This window comes from Malania oleifera, chromosome 10 (assembly GCF_029873635.1).
Source record: "Malania oleifera isolate guangnan ecotype guangnan chromosome 10, ASM2987363v1, whole genome shotgun sequence".
NCBI classification, from domain to species: Eukaryota; Viridiplantae; Streptophyta; class Magnoliopsida; order Santalales; family Ximeniaceae; genus Malania; species Malania oleifera.
Genome location: NC_080426.1, coordinates 17,637,309 through 17,652,716, shown reverse-complemented (window position 1 = coordinate 17,652,716; position 15,408 = coordinate 17,637,309). Strand labels below are relative to the sequence as shown.

The following is a 15,408-nucleotide window of genomic DNA, read 5'->3' as shown; positions in this document are numbered from 1 at the left end:
AATAAAAATTAGGGCAAAATCACCTCTTAAAATCGAGTATATACATCCATGCTGGCACCTGTAAAAGAAAACAATTTTCATTGGTAATTGATAACAGTATTTTCAATACTCGCATACATAACTGTACACACATTCACACTACATTGAATTACTGTAAAAATTTTGGCAAAGTATCCTCTAAAAATCAAGTATACCCATCCATGCTTGCACCAACTCAAAGAAAATAATTTTCATCCACAATTGATAACAATATTTTAACAACGTTCAAACACAACTGTCCACATTCACACTACATTGAATTACAACAAAAATTTTGTTCGAGTCTCCTCTTAGAATCGAGTATAACCATCCATGCTTGCACCTGATCAAAGAAAAAAAAATTATCAACAATTTATAATAGTATTTTCACAACTTCCATACACAACTGTCTACATTCACACTAGATCAAATTACAATAACAGCTTCGGCAGTATCCTCTTTAAATCGAACATAAACATCTAGGCTTGCACCTGTTCAAACAAAACAAATTTCATCAGCAATCAATAATAATATTTTCACATCCTTCATGCACAACAGCATACATTGAGACTAAGCAAGCAGTATTTTACAATTACATATATATATTAGGGAAAAACAACTAAACATTCCGAATTATACAAAAATAATGCAAAGATATTGTACACATGAAAACATAATAAAACTAATGCAATGGGCTCAGACTAGGCCACCTCCTTTCTTGTTTGATCTAGGAAACTCATACTACTTACAATTTTCGTTCAATGCTCAAACGTTAGCATACACATGCATTGCATCAAGTAGGCGTTGATTTTGCAAATTAGAGCCCCAAATGTCAAGAAAATAAAAAAAATCATCCAATTCCAAAATCTGAGGCTAATGTGCCTTCACAGCTCAATTTGGGACAACAGACTTCAATAAGCATGATTTTCTTGGGAAGTCCTTGAAAAGCCTCTTTTTTTTAAAATAAAATAAAATAAAATTGAAATTGCATTTCCACTTTACACTTAGCTCATCCATTACATGAGGTCTAGTTCAAGAATAACAGTTAAGCTTAACCTTATCCGCATTAAGTAAATCATTTACCTCAAGTCCGACATTTTCATTTGCATAGAATTGTCACTTGCATCTAGTTTAGTTTAAGATTAGTGTTTCCATATATCATTTCATTGGCATCGTATTTCACAAATACATCATCACGAAAATCAAAACCAAGCATCATGTACCTACTTCGAAAGAACATTTTATTTTCATGAAATACAACACATTCATGACATCAAATTTAGTCTAGGAATATAACATCACTTCATCAAGGCTTAGAAGGAAACAAAAAGATAATTTTCATCAGCAATCGATAAAAATATTTTAACAACTTTCATACGGAATTGTATACATTCACACTACATCAAATTACAGTAAAAATTTAGGCAGAATCATCACATAAAATTGAGTACACCCATCCAAGCTGGCGCCTGTTCAAAGAAAACAATTTTCATTGGCAATCGATAACAGTATTTTCACAACTCTCATACAAAATTGTACACATTCACACTAAATTGAATTACTGTAAAAATTTCGCAGAGTATTCCCTAAAATCAAATATACCCATCCATGCTTGCACCTATTCAAAGAAAAAAAATTTCAACGGCAATCGATAAATATATTTTAACAACTTTCAAACACAACTGTCCACATTCACACTACATCGAATTACAACAAAAATTTTGCCCGACTCTCCTCTTAGAATCGAGTACATCCATCCATGCTTGCACCTTTTCAAAGAAAAAAAATTTTCATCGGCAATCAATAACAGTATTTTCACAACTTTCATACACAAATGTCTACATTCACACTACATCAAATTACCGTAAAAATTTCAGCAATATCCTCTTAAAATCGAGTATACCCATCTATGCTTGCACCTGTTCAAAGAAAACAATTTTCATCAATAACAATATTTTCACAACTTTCATGCGCAACAGTATAAATTGAGACTGTGCAAGAAGTATTTTACAATTACATATACATATTAGCGAAAAACAACTAAACATTCCCAATTATAAAGAAATAATGCAATCATAACATACAAATGAAACATAATAAAACTAATGCAATGAGCTCATACTAGGCCATCTCCTTTGTTGTTTGATCCAGGAAACTCATACTACTTACAATTTACGTTAAATCCTCAAACGTTGGCATATACATGCATTGCATCAAGTAGGCATTCATTTTGCAAATCAAAGCCCCAAATGTCAAGAAAATAAAGGAAATCATCTTATCCAAAAATCCAAGGCTAATGTGCTGCCACAATTCAATTTGGGACAGTAGACATCAATGAGAATGATTCTCCTATGAAGTCCTTGAAAAGCCTCTTTCCTTTAAAAAAATAAAATAAAATTGAAACTGCATGTCCACTTTACACTTAGTTCATCCATTACATGAGGTCTAGTTCAGGAATAACAATTAAACTTAACCTTATCTGCATTAAGTAAATCATTTAGATCAAGTCTGACATTTTCATTTGCATAGAAGTGTCACTTACATATAGTTTACTTTAAGATTAGGGTTTCCATATATCCTTTCATTGGCATCATATTTCACATATACATCATCATGAAAATCAAAACCAAGCATCATGTACCTACTTTGAAAGAACATTTTATTTTCATGAAATACAACACATTCATGACATCAAATTTATTCTAGGAATATCACATCACTTCACCAAGACTTAGAAGGAAAGAAAAAAATAATTTTAATGAACAATCGATAAAAGTGTTTTTACAACCTTCATAAAGAATTGTATACATTCACAATACGTCGAATTACAGTAAAAATTTTGGCAGAATCTCCTCTTAAAATCGAGTATACCTATCTATGCTGGCACCAATTCAAAAAAACAATTTTCATTGGCAATCGATAACAGTACTTTCACAACTCTCATACATAACTGCACACATTCACACTACATTGAATTATTGTAAAATTTTTGACAAAGCATCATCTAAAAATCGAGTATACCAATCCATGCTTGCACCTATTCAAACAAAACAATTTTCATCGGCAATCGATAACAATATTTTAATGACTATCACACACAACTGTCCACATTCACACTACATCAAATTACAACAAAAAATTTACCCGAGTGTTCTCTTAAAATCGAGTATATATCCATCCATGCTTGCACCTATTCAAAGAAAAAAAATTTCTTCGACAATCGATAACAGTATTTTCAAAACTTTCATGCACAACTGTCTACACTCACACTACATCGAATTACTGTAAATATTTCGGCATTATCCTCTTAAAATCGAGTATACCCATCTATGCTTGCACCTGTTCAAAGAAAACAATTTTTATTAGCAATCAATAATAATACTTTCACAACTTTCATGCGCAACAGTAAACTTTGAAACTATGCAAGCAGTATTTTAGAATTACATATACACATAAGAAAAAAACTAAACATTCCCAATTATACAGAAATAATGCAATGATATCATACACATGAAAACATAATCAAACTAATGCAATGAGCTCATACTAGGCCACCTCCTTTGTCTTTTTATCTAGGAAACACATACTACTCAAAATTTTCGTTCAAACCTCAAACGTTGGCATAAACATGCATTGCATCAAGTAGTCAGTAAATTTGAAAATCAAAGCCCCAAATGTCAAGAAAATAAAAGAAATCATCCAATTCAAAAATCTAAGGCTAATTTGCCTTATCATTTCGGACAGCAGATTTCCATGAGCATGATTTTCTTATGAAGTCCTTGAAAAGCCTCTTTTTTAAAAATTAAAGTAAAATAAAATTGAAATTGCATTTCCACTTTACACTTAGTTCATCCATTACATGAGGTCTAGTTCAAGAATAACAGTTAAGCTTAACTTTATCTGCATTAAGTAAATCATTTACATCAAGTCTAACATTTTCATTTGCATAGATTTGTCACTTGCATCTAGTTTAGTTTAAGAATAGTGTTTCCATATATCATTTCATTGGCATCGTATTTTACACATACGTCATCATGAAAATCAAAACCAAGCATCATGTACCTACTTTAAAAGAACATTTTATTTTCATACAACACGTTCATGAAATCAAATTTGATCAAGGAATATCACATCACTTCATCAAGGCTTAGAAGGAAACAAAAAGAAAATTTTCATCAGCAATCGATAAAAGTATTTTCAAAACTTTTATAAAGAAAGGCATAGATTCACACTACATTGAATTACAGTAAAAATTTAGGCAGAATCTCCTCTTAAAATGGAGTATACCCATCCATGCTGGCACCTATTCAAAGAAACAATTTTCATTGGCAATCGACAACAGTATTTTCACAACTCTCTTACATAACTATACACATTCACACTACATTGATTTACTCTAAAAATTTTAATCGAGTATACCCAACCATGCTTGCACCTATTCAAACAAAACAACTTTCAATGGCAATTCATAACAATATTTTAATAACTTTCATACACAACTATCCACATTCACACCACATCGAATTGCAACAAAAATTTTGGTTGGCTCTCCTCTTAAAATCGAGTATACTTATCCATGCTTGCACCTGTTCAAGGAAAAAAAATTTCAACGGCAATCGATAACAGTATTTTCACAACTTTCATACACAACTGTCTACATTCACATTACATTGAATTACTGTAAAAATTTCAGCAGTATCCTTTTAAAATCAAGTATACCCATCGATGCTTGCACCTGTTCAAAGAAAACAATTTTCATCAACAATCAATAACAATATTTTCACAACTTTCATGCGCAACAGTATACATTGAGACTATGCAAGCAGTATTTTACAATTACATCTACAATATTAGGGAAAAACAACTAAACATTCCCAATTATACTGAAATAATGCAATGAAATTATACACATGAAAACATAATCAACATAATGCAATGAGCTCATACTATGCCACATCCTTTGTCGTTTGATCCAGGAAACTCATACTACTTACAATTTTCGTTTGATCCAGGAAACTCATTGCATCAAGCAAGCATTCATTTTGCAAATCAGAGCCCCAAATGTCAAGAAAATAAAAGAAATCATCCAATTCCAAAATTCAAGGCTAATGTGCCTTCACGGTTCAATTTGGGACAGCAAACTTCAATGAGTATGATTTTCTTATGAAGTCCTTGAAATGCCCTTTTTAAAAAATAAAATAAAATTGAAATTGCATTTCCAGTTTACACTTAGTTCATCCATTACACGAGGTCTAGTTCCAGAAAAACAGTTAAGCTTAACCTTATCTGTATTAAGTAAATCATTTACATCAAGTACGACACTTTCATTTGCATAGAATTGTCACTTGCATCTAGTTTAGCTTAATATTAGTGTTTCCATATATCATTTCATTGGCATCGTATTTCACACATACATCATCATAAAAATCAAAACCAAGCATCATGTACCTACTTGGAAATGACATTTTATTTTCATGATATACAACACGTTCATGACATCAAATTTAGTCTAGGAATATCACATCACTTCATCAAGGCTTACAAGGAAACAAAAAGATAATTTTCATCAGCAATAGATAAAAGTATTTTCACAACTTTCATACAGAATTGTATACATTCAAATTACATCGAATTACAGTAAAAATTTCAGCAGAGTCTACTCTTAAAATCGAGTATACCCATCCATGCTTGCACCTATTCAAAGAAAATAATTTTCATTTGCAATCGATAACAATATTTTCACAACTTTCATACACAACTGTCGACATTTACACTATATCGAGTTACTACAAAAATTTTGGCTGAGTCTCCTCCTAAAAACGAGTATACCCATCCATGCTTGCATCTGTTCAAAGAAAAAAAAAATCATCGGCAATTGATAACAAGTATTTTCACAACTTTCATACACAACTGTCTACATTCACACTACATTGAATTACTGTAAAAATGTCTGCAGCATCCTCGTAAAATCAAGTATACCCATCCATGTTTGCACCTGTTCAAAGAAAATGATTCTCATTAGCAATAAATAACAGTATTTTCACAACTTTCATGCGCAACAATATACATTAAGACTATGCAAGCAGTATTTTACAATTACATATACATATTAGGGAACAACAAATAAACATTCCCAATTATACAGAAATAATGCAATGACATCATACACATGAAAACATAATCATACTAATGTACAACACAATATAGGCCATAAAGTAAATATACAACAATGACTACTCAAGTGCCACACGTAGGTGGCCTCCGCATTCGGGGTGTCTGCTATCTACGTTTGCCCTCTCCTTGTGGGTCATCTGCATCCGATCTTTTGCCCCATCATCGTTTTGTAGGTCTACCATCACTACCCTAAGGTACTGCATCATCATCTATATGAAGCAGATGGAGAGATGACACATATAATGATGTTGGACGAGAAGGAGGTGGCATGACCGGTGCTTCCACGTCCTCGACATCTAGACTGTCGTCCAAAAGGAATGACATGGATGGAGTGGGAGGAAAGTTGTACAAGGTACTCAAACCTGAAGGTCGAGAGGATGAAGGAACATCACCAGCATACGGTCTGCTAGTGGATGACTCAGCAATATTAGCTCCCGTTGAACATGAATATGGTGCTGACGTGCCAAACACGTCCTCACTCTGTACAACTGGCGACTCTAATAACGATTCACTGGAGCGGCTCCATGAATCACTATCTACACTTAGAGCATGTCCTCACACTGGGGCAACCTGACCTCCTCGTGTAGGTAGGAGAGATCGAGGTACATGTGTCCGTCGTCCATCCTTGTGGTTGCATATGTCGCATAGTATTCAACAATGCTGTAACAAGAGTCAACAAACCTGACAGCGTTCAGCCGTGTCTCAGCACATGCAGCTAACAGGTGGGTGCAAGGAAAGTGTAAATCTTACCACTTCCCAGATGAGCATTGGCATCCATTGATACTCAAAGTTTGAACATTGTTTCCTTTATATGGCCCTTGTTGTGCCGTTGTTATGTTAAATGTACCAGTGGACCTGTTGAACGTCGTGACTCGATGTCCAATCACCTTAAGCTTCTCTCTACAGTATATGTGGAGCAAATGCATTTCCTCTAGCAATTGCCTTACGAGCAACCTCCCATCAGCTATTGAAATAATGTGCAACGCGATAAAATGTCAGTTGCACATATTAGGAGGGATTTGGTAAAAAAATGACTTTACTAGCTCTCTACCTTCGGCAATCATCCTCTTCATCCATTGGTCAAATTTTCTTACCTAATGCTCCCTCCCCGCTCGCTTTATCATACGGTTTAGATTGACATTTCCGACTTTAGCATTGAAGTTGCTTACCACATGCCAAAGGCAAAATCGATGGTGGGCACATGGTAGTTGCCAATCACGATTTCGTTGCATGGAATTCAGGCAACCTATCTAATATCAGGCATATGTCGTCCCTATCGATAACGAAACAAAGACAACATAGAAACCAATTACATGTGTCGAAACTTTCCTATTGGACAAGGGCGAATGCACGAGGAAAGATTTGTCTGTTTGCAACCAGAGACGTAGTAATAAGGAGTTTACCTTTATACTTTCCATATAGGTGTGTCCCGTCTATACATATAACAAGTGGGCAATGACGAAAACTCTCAATGGATGCTACAAACGACCAAAATACAAATACTGATGTTGGAGAATTTTCGTATTTTGGAATAGCAATCCACCTCCACTTTACTACAATACCAGAATTGTATGCGCACATTACTTCCATTAACTTCGGCAAGGTTTGATATGAGATCTCCCAATCGCTGAAGACTTGAGCAATGGCCTTCTGTTTGCCCAACCACACCTTTTTATACAAGATAGAATAGCCGAAGCGGCGATCTATGAATTCTTTCAACGTAGCAATTGATGTAGACGTATCTCTCCTAATCATATCCACTATCTCCCCATAATTTAGAGACGATGTAATTTGGTTATGGTCCTACGATAGCAGTTGATTCAAACACGTGTGCGAATCACCATATTGAGTAATTTCGAATAAATTGTGTTTCTTCTGAAACATTGCACGTAATCTCCATATGCACACAAACTCCTCCTTACACTTAACAACCCATAACTGTGTATTAGGCTGCACCACGCAGAAGTCATGGTGGGTTCAAGCGTGATAAATCCGCACCACAGCTATCAACTAATCCTTGGACCCAAAGATCATCCCCTTACACAGCTTGAACAACTCATCCCAACGAGCTACTTGTATAAATAGCTTCTCTTGGCGTGACACATCTGCAGCCTCTAAATTAATTTCAGCATACATTAGAGGTTCGTCCATAAACCGTGCGTTGTAGATGTCATCATTCGTTTCACGAGGGTACGAATTCACATCATCCTGGATAACAACGTTTTCGTAATTTGTGAACTCATTTAACCCTTCAGCAGTTTCCTGCTCGTAGTTTTCCTCGTCTTCTAAATGAACATCGTTTGTAATGTCCATCCCCTCGTCTAACGCAATGTTCGCAATGACGTACAAATCAGCGGGAACTTTAGCGCGACGGAACTATTCATCCGTGTGATAAAAAGGCATTTCTTACGTCGGTGGCTAGAACGATCTCCCAAACCTTCATTCAAATCCACAGCAATCAAATCATCCCCATCAAACTCCGCACTCCTGTACTGCTCATTCATACCACACGCAGCCATTTCATAATAATGTGTTGGTTGGGTGTCTTCTTCCACTTCAGCCACTTGGTCACCCGACGTCAACGTCTACCTATCCTCGACGACACCAACTTCCACATTGGACATTTAAGGAATGGTTTCCGCATATAACTCCACAGTGAAAATATTCGTGCAGGAGCTGTGTGCGTCCAATGCAATGCGCAAACCATAGTCATCTATTATAGGAACAGCCTCAAATAGGATTGAATCATTTAACCCCCACATAGACCCCCACATAGGGTATCTTGCTGTCGCTCGCAATGCATCCTGGTTTGGATAAATATGCAAATATTTGTATATTTTAGCATACAATTTGTTCAATTTTGCCCTCTTGCCAATTCAATTGCTCGAACAGGCCTAGTCCTATAATCAACACCATCTACTCCTGTGATGATTCCCCCCCCCCCCCCCCCTCCCATGTACAACAACATAGTCACCGGAACACTACTTGAGTTTTCTCAAGAAATTGTAAAGACCTACGAGAAACAGAAAATCGTAGAAGCCTATTATGAACATATGCCTAATGTAAGCATCAGCCCAATATAGGGTGGCCTCAAAATTTGAAAAATATTAAGGAAAAACATTCTTGAGATCTAAAAACCACTTAGATCCAAGGATGAGAGGTATAAGGAGAAAATAGCTACTTGGTAATTGGTCAAGTACCTCAGCTCGTCATGAGCATTAAACAACCTTTGAAATAAGCTTATAAAAGGGAGGCTAAAGGGTGAGGGAAGGTAAGCATTCTCTTGTTCAAACTAAGTTCAAATTCTAAAAGATAAAGGTCGGGAAGACGTCTCTTACAGAAAAGAATGGGGTAAGAGCAGCAGGTTAATTGGGTCTGACACTAACTCTATTAGGTTTGTGTGAGAGATTTCTATGCAAGAGGCTAAGGGTGGAAGAACCCAGGTAGAGCAGCAGCTTCTTGTTGGAATGGATTGTGTACGAATGTGGTTTATTCATTTGTGGGTAGCAAGAATGTTAAGGGATGTAGTAAGATTGAGGATGTAAAGGTCTAAAAGTCTCAGCTAGAGGGGCAGAAGGGGTTAGGTATTGTCAATGACTTAACATTTGATTTTGATGGACATTTTGATGGTCTCAATTTATGGAAATTTTGATGAAAATTTTGATTTTGCTTTAAAGGGATGATGGAAATTTAAAGTAAATGATGGAATTTTACAATGAAACTTTAGGAAACATTAAAATGCATGCTTATGAAAATTTTGGAAACAAAATAAATTTAGCAAATGCATACATGACAAACTTTTAGTGTTCTAACATAAATAAAAGATAAAAAAAATACAAATCATACAATATAATTCCATGCTATCAGACACACAATACATTCAAACAAAATTAATATGAGCAATTTCATCTTTGAATATATTTGATCCAAGTTTAAACATGGTAGCAAATTTTTTAATAAAGACTGAGAAGATGCTACACTGCCATGGGTTGTCATAGTATGATGCAAAATGCTATCAAACACACAATATCACATGCATTCATCATTTATTCAAATAAAATTAATATGAACAATTTTAGACATGAAAAAAACCCTAACCTCAAATTGGGGGTTCCCAAAAGATACTTCAGATTACCAAATTTGTATCAATACAACAAAATTCAACGTATAAAAAATTTATCTCTACTACGAACTAACACAAATTTGTACTCAAAATTCTGAATCTTAGTAAAGCAAGATTCCATATGCCCATACTTATTAGGCAATAATTCAATTAGCATAAACTCTATTGATCAAAGACAAATCCCACACTTCCAACTCTTAAACTATTATATGCACCTCTGAGTCTACCCTATGCCTATATTCAAACTCAAGCCAAAATCCTCAATTTTCTCGTGATCAAAATAAAAGCCCCTAAATTCATAATCTAAAAAATAAAAAATTATAATATTGTGATTATTTATTAAATATTTAACAATTATCAAATTATAATTATAAAAATAACTTCAATTATTTCATCATAAAATAAATTGTATATCAAATCGTTAAAAAAAGTTATATTAGGGATGAAAATGACGGATTATCCACATGTATAATTCGATCTAAACCGCCATAAATACGCAATTTAATTGAGTCAAATATGGATTGCATACCTGATAATCTGCCTAAACCGCCACGAATTATTTGACCCGATCCACTTTGTTTTGGATCTTTTTGCCTTGATGAATAACTAGAATAAAAAATTTAAAGGCTCACAAAATTCAAATAATATTTCCCACACAAATTTCTACATTGTAATGTTCAGGAAGCTAATCTCAAACGTTGTGCAAGTTGGTTGGCTTCCACATTGTGCTTCCATGATGCATATGAACTATCCATGAACCTCATGGAAATCATTGCAACACCAACTTAATACTAACCGACGGAGAGCAATTTGCTGTTGGTACATGAACGAAATGATATACATATAGAAACATTAACTATTAATTCAGAAACTATAACAGAAAAAAACGAAGCTTAAGTATCACACTACATAAGAGGTTATTACCCACCATGCTCTATCCTTGGAATTACAATAGGATGATTTGGGTCATCGCCAGCATTCGCTTGTATGAAGTCTCAATGGGTACAGAAGCAAGTACCAGCTTTGTAACTCAAATATAGAATGAGGCCCCAAAAGAATACAAGGTAGAACCAGCTCCTTGACATTGTTGACATGATCTTGCTTGGTAAGAAGTTTGACATTGGCTCCAAAATGGCAGAGTTGACTTCACTTGGAAGGCCAAAGTAGACAGTAAGATTGATGTTCCCATTCTTAGGAAATGACCAATCCATCCTGTCGCCACTCATGGTCATATTCTGAATTTGGATCATCCTAGCAGTAACATTAATTGAACTGGAAGATTGTGCATCAGAATTCAGCTGAAGGATTGCGTCTTTTGTGGGTAACTCAGAAGCATAAGCAGGAGGAGCAGGGATGCTGCCCAACACACGTCTGGCTTTTGTGATGAATGGGTATTGAACATCTGCAAAACAAAAAAGATACAGCATATTTCTGGTCCCATTTCATGCAACATAAGTCAGGAAGAAAACATTCAGGAAGCTAATGGTGCCATGCCCAATCATATGGAAGCTAATGAAGCAAATGGTGCCAGGTCCAAACAAAGATAAAAAGCAGCCTCGCGCACAAAGCTCCCTCATATGCGGGGGCCGGGGAAGGGGCGGACCACAATAGGTCTATAGTACGCAGCCTTACCTTGGATTTTCGCAAGAGGCTGTTTCCACGGCTTGAACCTGTGACCTGGTCACACGACGACAAACTTACCATTGTGCCTAAGCTCCCCTTAGGTCCAAACAAAGATAAAGTTCTCAAACTGATCTTGTACTCGAGGGCTAAAAATTTTAATCAAAATTTTAAGTGTCTCATTTTATGGAAATTTCAATTCTGATAGAAATTCTTTTAAAGAAACATTAGAAATTTATAATAATAAATTATGGAAATTATGAATGAAATTTTACAAAATATTAAAACAGGAGATTGTGAATAATTTAGAAGAAAAACAAAAGAAACCTCAAATTTTTTCTGGTTTTCTTTGGGCTTTAGTTTAAATTCTAGAAATTTAGACTGAAATATAAGAAATTTTGGCAGAGATTTTGCAAAGAAGAAATAGAATCTTCATTTCCCTTGGAACCCTCCTGAAAAATCCAAGATCTTTTTCTGACCAAAATTTTCTTGAATCGAGAAAATTTAAGACCATGCTTTAACTTTGGTAGTAATACTAATTCTTACCTGGGTCAAATTCTTCAGCTTCTCCAGTTTGCTTCGAGGAGGATGCCCCATTATTATTGTGTCCTCTAGGCTGTTTGCTTTCTGTAGATACTTGCCCAGTTTGTCCCTGCACATGCTGTTAAAAGAAAATGATACATGAACAAACTCTCTCATTCCTCTTGCAATTTTCTGCTGTGTTTGGAAAGAGAGGAATAGAAGAGTTTTCAAAAATTCAATCTAGATGCTACAGTTCAGCAAAGAGCAGTGGTTTACTGCAGTTAGTAGTTGGCATAGTGGATTTGTAGCGAATGAGTTTTTAATGTAATTTTTTATTTTTGCGACACTTTTCGAGGTGGTTGATTTCTTATACTTCAGATTGGCATCCCCTTGATGCCCTTTCAATATACTTTAAAAAATTCTTTAAATGTGTATTAACTACCTTCTGGGTGAGGGATGCTTGGCCATTCACCGAGTTCTCAATTCTCGTCATATTAGCAGAATCAGAAGACAATAACTGTCTATTGCCATCCTCCTCATCAAAGTATGCCAGATACTCATACAGCATGTCAGTAGCTGAACTAACTTCTGTAACAGGTTCTGAAAGATCATTGGTCTCGAGAAAAAATCCATCATTAAGTGGATTGTCAGTAGCATCAAAGTGTGGTTCATCAAGCAAGTGATTAGCATTCACGGGATTCATGTTACTGCTTTGCTCAAAATACTCATCTGTGACTGATGTTGGATCCATCTGTCCTGGATTGCCAGTAGCATCAAAGTATGGCTCATCAAGCAAGTAATTGACATCCTCGAGATTAATGTCATTGCTGTGTTCAACAAAATATTCATTGTCGACTGACTTTGCATCCATCTCTTGCAGATTGCCATTAACATCCAGATATAGTTCATCAAATAAGTAATTGGCATCCTCAGCATTAACACCATTGGTTTGTTCAACAAAGTATTCATCTTTGAGTGACTTGGCATCCATATCATCCCGCGCAGGCAGATCAAAAAGCTTCTGGTCATGAGGCAGATCTGACCCACCTTCACCCATGCCTATGAAAGGCTTCTCATCATTCTGGGATAAGTCCCTACCATCCTCAGCACGAGTGCTAGTATCACCCCAACAGAAGTTCAACAGCAGGGGGGCACTTTCAGGTAGAATGCCTCCATTAAGGTTCTGCAAAAGAACATATGTTTTCAGAGTGTTAACAAATCATGTACGACGGAATTAAAGAAGAATAATATAAAAAAGAAGGCAAAGGTGAAGGAATGTTAGCTTATCTAGAATGAACCAAACACCCGTAAACAGATTGGAATACACATCATTAATAATCAGAGCAGCAAGATCAAAAGCTGAAGTGATAGCCAATTATGCACCAAGGAAAGACCGCCTTAACCAGGTTGTAGTACACAGCAGAAGGTCCAAAAACTCCAAACTAATCATCAAAATCACAATAATTAACTACATGTAACAGCCCTACACTGGCCCAAACACCAAACTAATCATCAAAATCACAAGAAATAATTACATGTAACAGCACTACACTTACCCAAACTTAGATTGCATGGCACTCCGTAGGTGCTAACATCCTCATGTTTAAGATGCCACAAATCAAACTTACGGTCGTTACCGAAGTATCCAAGAACTCCGCCCCAAATGTCAAGATACCCATCCATGCAAAGGCATTCAAGAAAAGCATGTCTGTGTGAGAGAGTGAAGGAAAAGAGGGGCTGTTGTATTTTTACAATTCCCATTAGGATACCCCTGCATATAGAGGCAGTCTTACAATGATCACACTGCATAAAAACCTGGAAAGAGGTAGGGAAATATCAAATATGTCACTAAATGGTCCTTTGCATTTGCCTTAACATTGAGGAAATATACTTGGGATGGATATATATATGCGCCCCCATCATCAATATAAGGAGATATTCTCCATGAAAGCCTGAGGAAAGATGTGCTACTACATCAAAAGCAAACGAACAAGAAGGAAATGACAACAATGAATTTAGACGAGCAACAGTGTAGTTGAGTAGTCCATTGCTGAAATATCTTTCAACAATATAATAAATTACTGAATTTTGTAGTCATATTTGCAGTATTAATCTGCATTTGAGATTGATAGTTCCTATTTTCTGTATCATTCAGTATCAGAGCTGTGGGTTCCCACCTACAATGAAGAAATTTCATGAATTTTCTACACCAAAGTCAGTTTTAATTGCTACTCAATTCCCAAAAGATAGTCATTGTCAGGTAGTAGGAGAGGGAGAGGTAAACCTAGAATAACAACTGAGTAAGGGTTTGACAGCACTCTAATTTTCAGAGGATATAATCCTAGATCTTGCGAAATGGCAAAGGAAGGTGCAAGTAGCTGACACAAATTGGTGGAACTTATGGCTTGGTTGTTGATGTTTATGATTGCTAGGATCCTGTCCACAAGATGATTTCAACAAATGAGCACTCCTTTGCAAAGCTACAGATTTTCACGCATTTAACTAAGCCGCCAACTCATTTAACAGTTCAGCAGTCTGTTTAAGCTTTCCCAGCTAATGAGATAGCCCATGCATTGACCAGCTCCCATGAGAAACTAGGAATGATAGGATATCACATGAGCAAAGGCATTCATATACATGGAATCATACTAAAGCAATAAGATATATCACAATCCAAGGCAACATAACACCATAATGAAAAGGACTACTTGTATTCTTCATATGCAAGAGAATAACCATACAAACGTTAACGCAAGCAATCAAAGATTCATTATAAATCCCTTGGAAAATACAATTAGAGTAGTATCTCTCTCCCCCCTTTTCCCTATTACATTGTCACTTCCCTAAGCTGGAAAGCGAAATTACCCAATGTTTGCCAACAATGATTCAAGGCCCAATAAGGTGTACAAACCCACAAATGGGGGAAGGAACAGGGAAATGAATAATTCTTG

The 15,408-nt window shown here is 35.7% G+C and overlaps 1 protein-coding gene across 10 annotated transcripts in view; it reads right to left on the bottom strand.

The window, feature by feature from the left end:
- Positions 1-221: 221 nt before the first annotated feature.
- The window catches only part of LOC131165449 (NAC domain-containing protein 78-like), a 65,616-nt gene continuing 50,429 nt past the window's right edge, over positions 222-15,408 (bottom strand). Inside the window, exons 4-13 of one of the 10 annotated variants that reach the window (XR_009139569.1) lie at positions 12,900-13,640; positions 12,482-12,596; positions 11,948-11,992; positions 11,244-11,717; positions 5,948-6,013; positions 4,688-4,753; positions 3,287-3,357; positions 3,163-3,208; positions 1,882-1,937; positions 222-509 (exon numbers count right to left, since the gene is read on the bottom strand). Coding sequence is in view for 2 of the 10 variants with exons in the window: in XM_058123286.1 (XP_057979269.1) it covers positions 11,311-11,717; positions 11,948-11,992; positions 12,482-12,596; positions 12,900-13,640 (1,308 nt within the window). In the remaining 8 variants the exon portion in view is untranslated. Of the gene's footprint in view, positions 510-1,490; positions 1,788-1,881; positions 1,938-3,162; positions 3,209-3,286; positions 3,358-4,687; positions 4,754-5,715; positions 6,014-10,940; positions 11,718-11,947; positions 11,993-12,481; positions 12,597-12,899; positions 13,641-15,408 lie in introns of those variants that run through there. The other 9 variants (XR_009139567.1, XR_009139568.1, XR_009139566.1 and 6 more) reach the window with 9 other exon arrangements.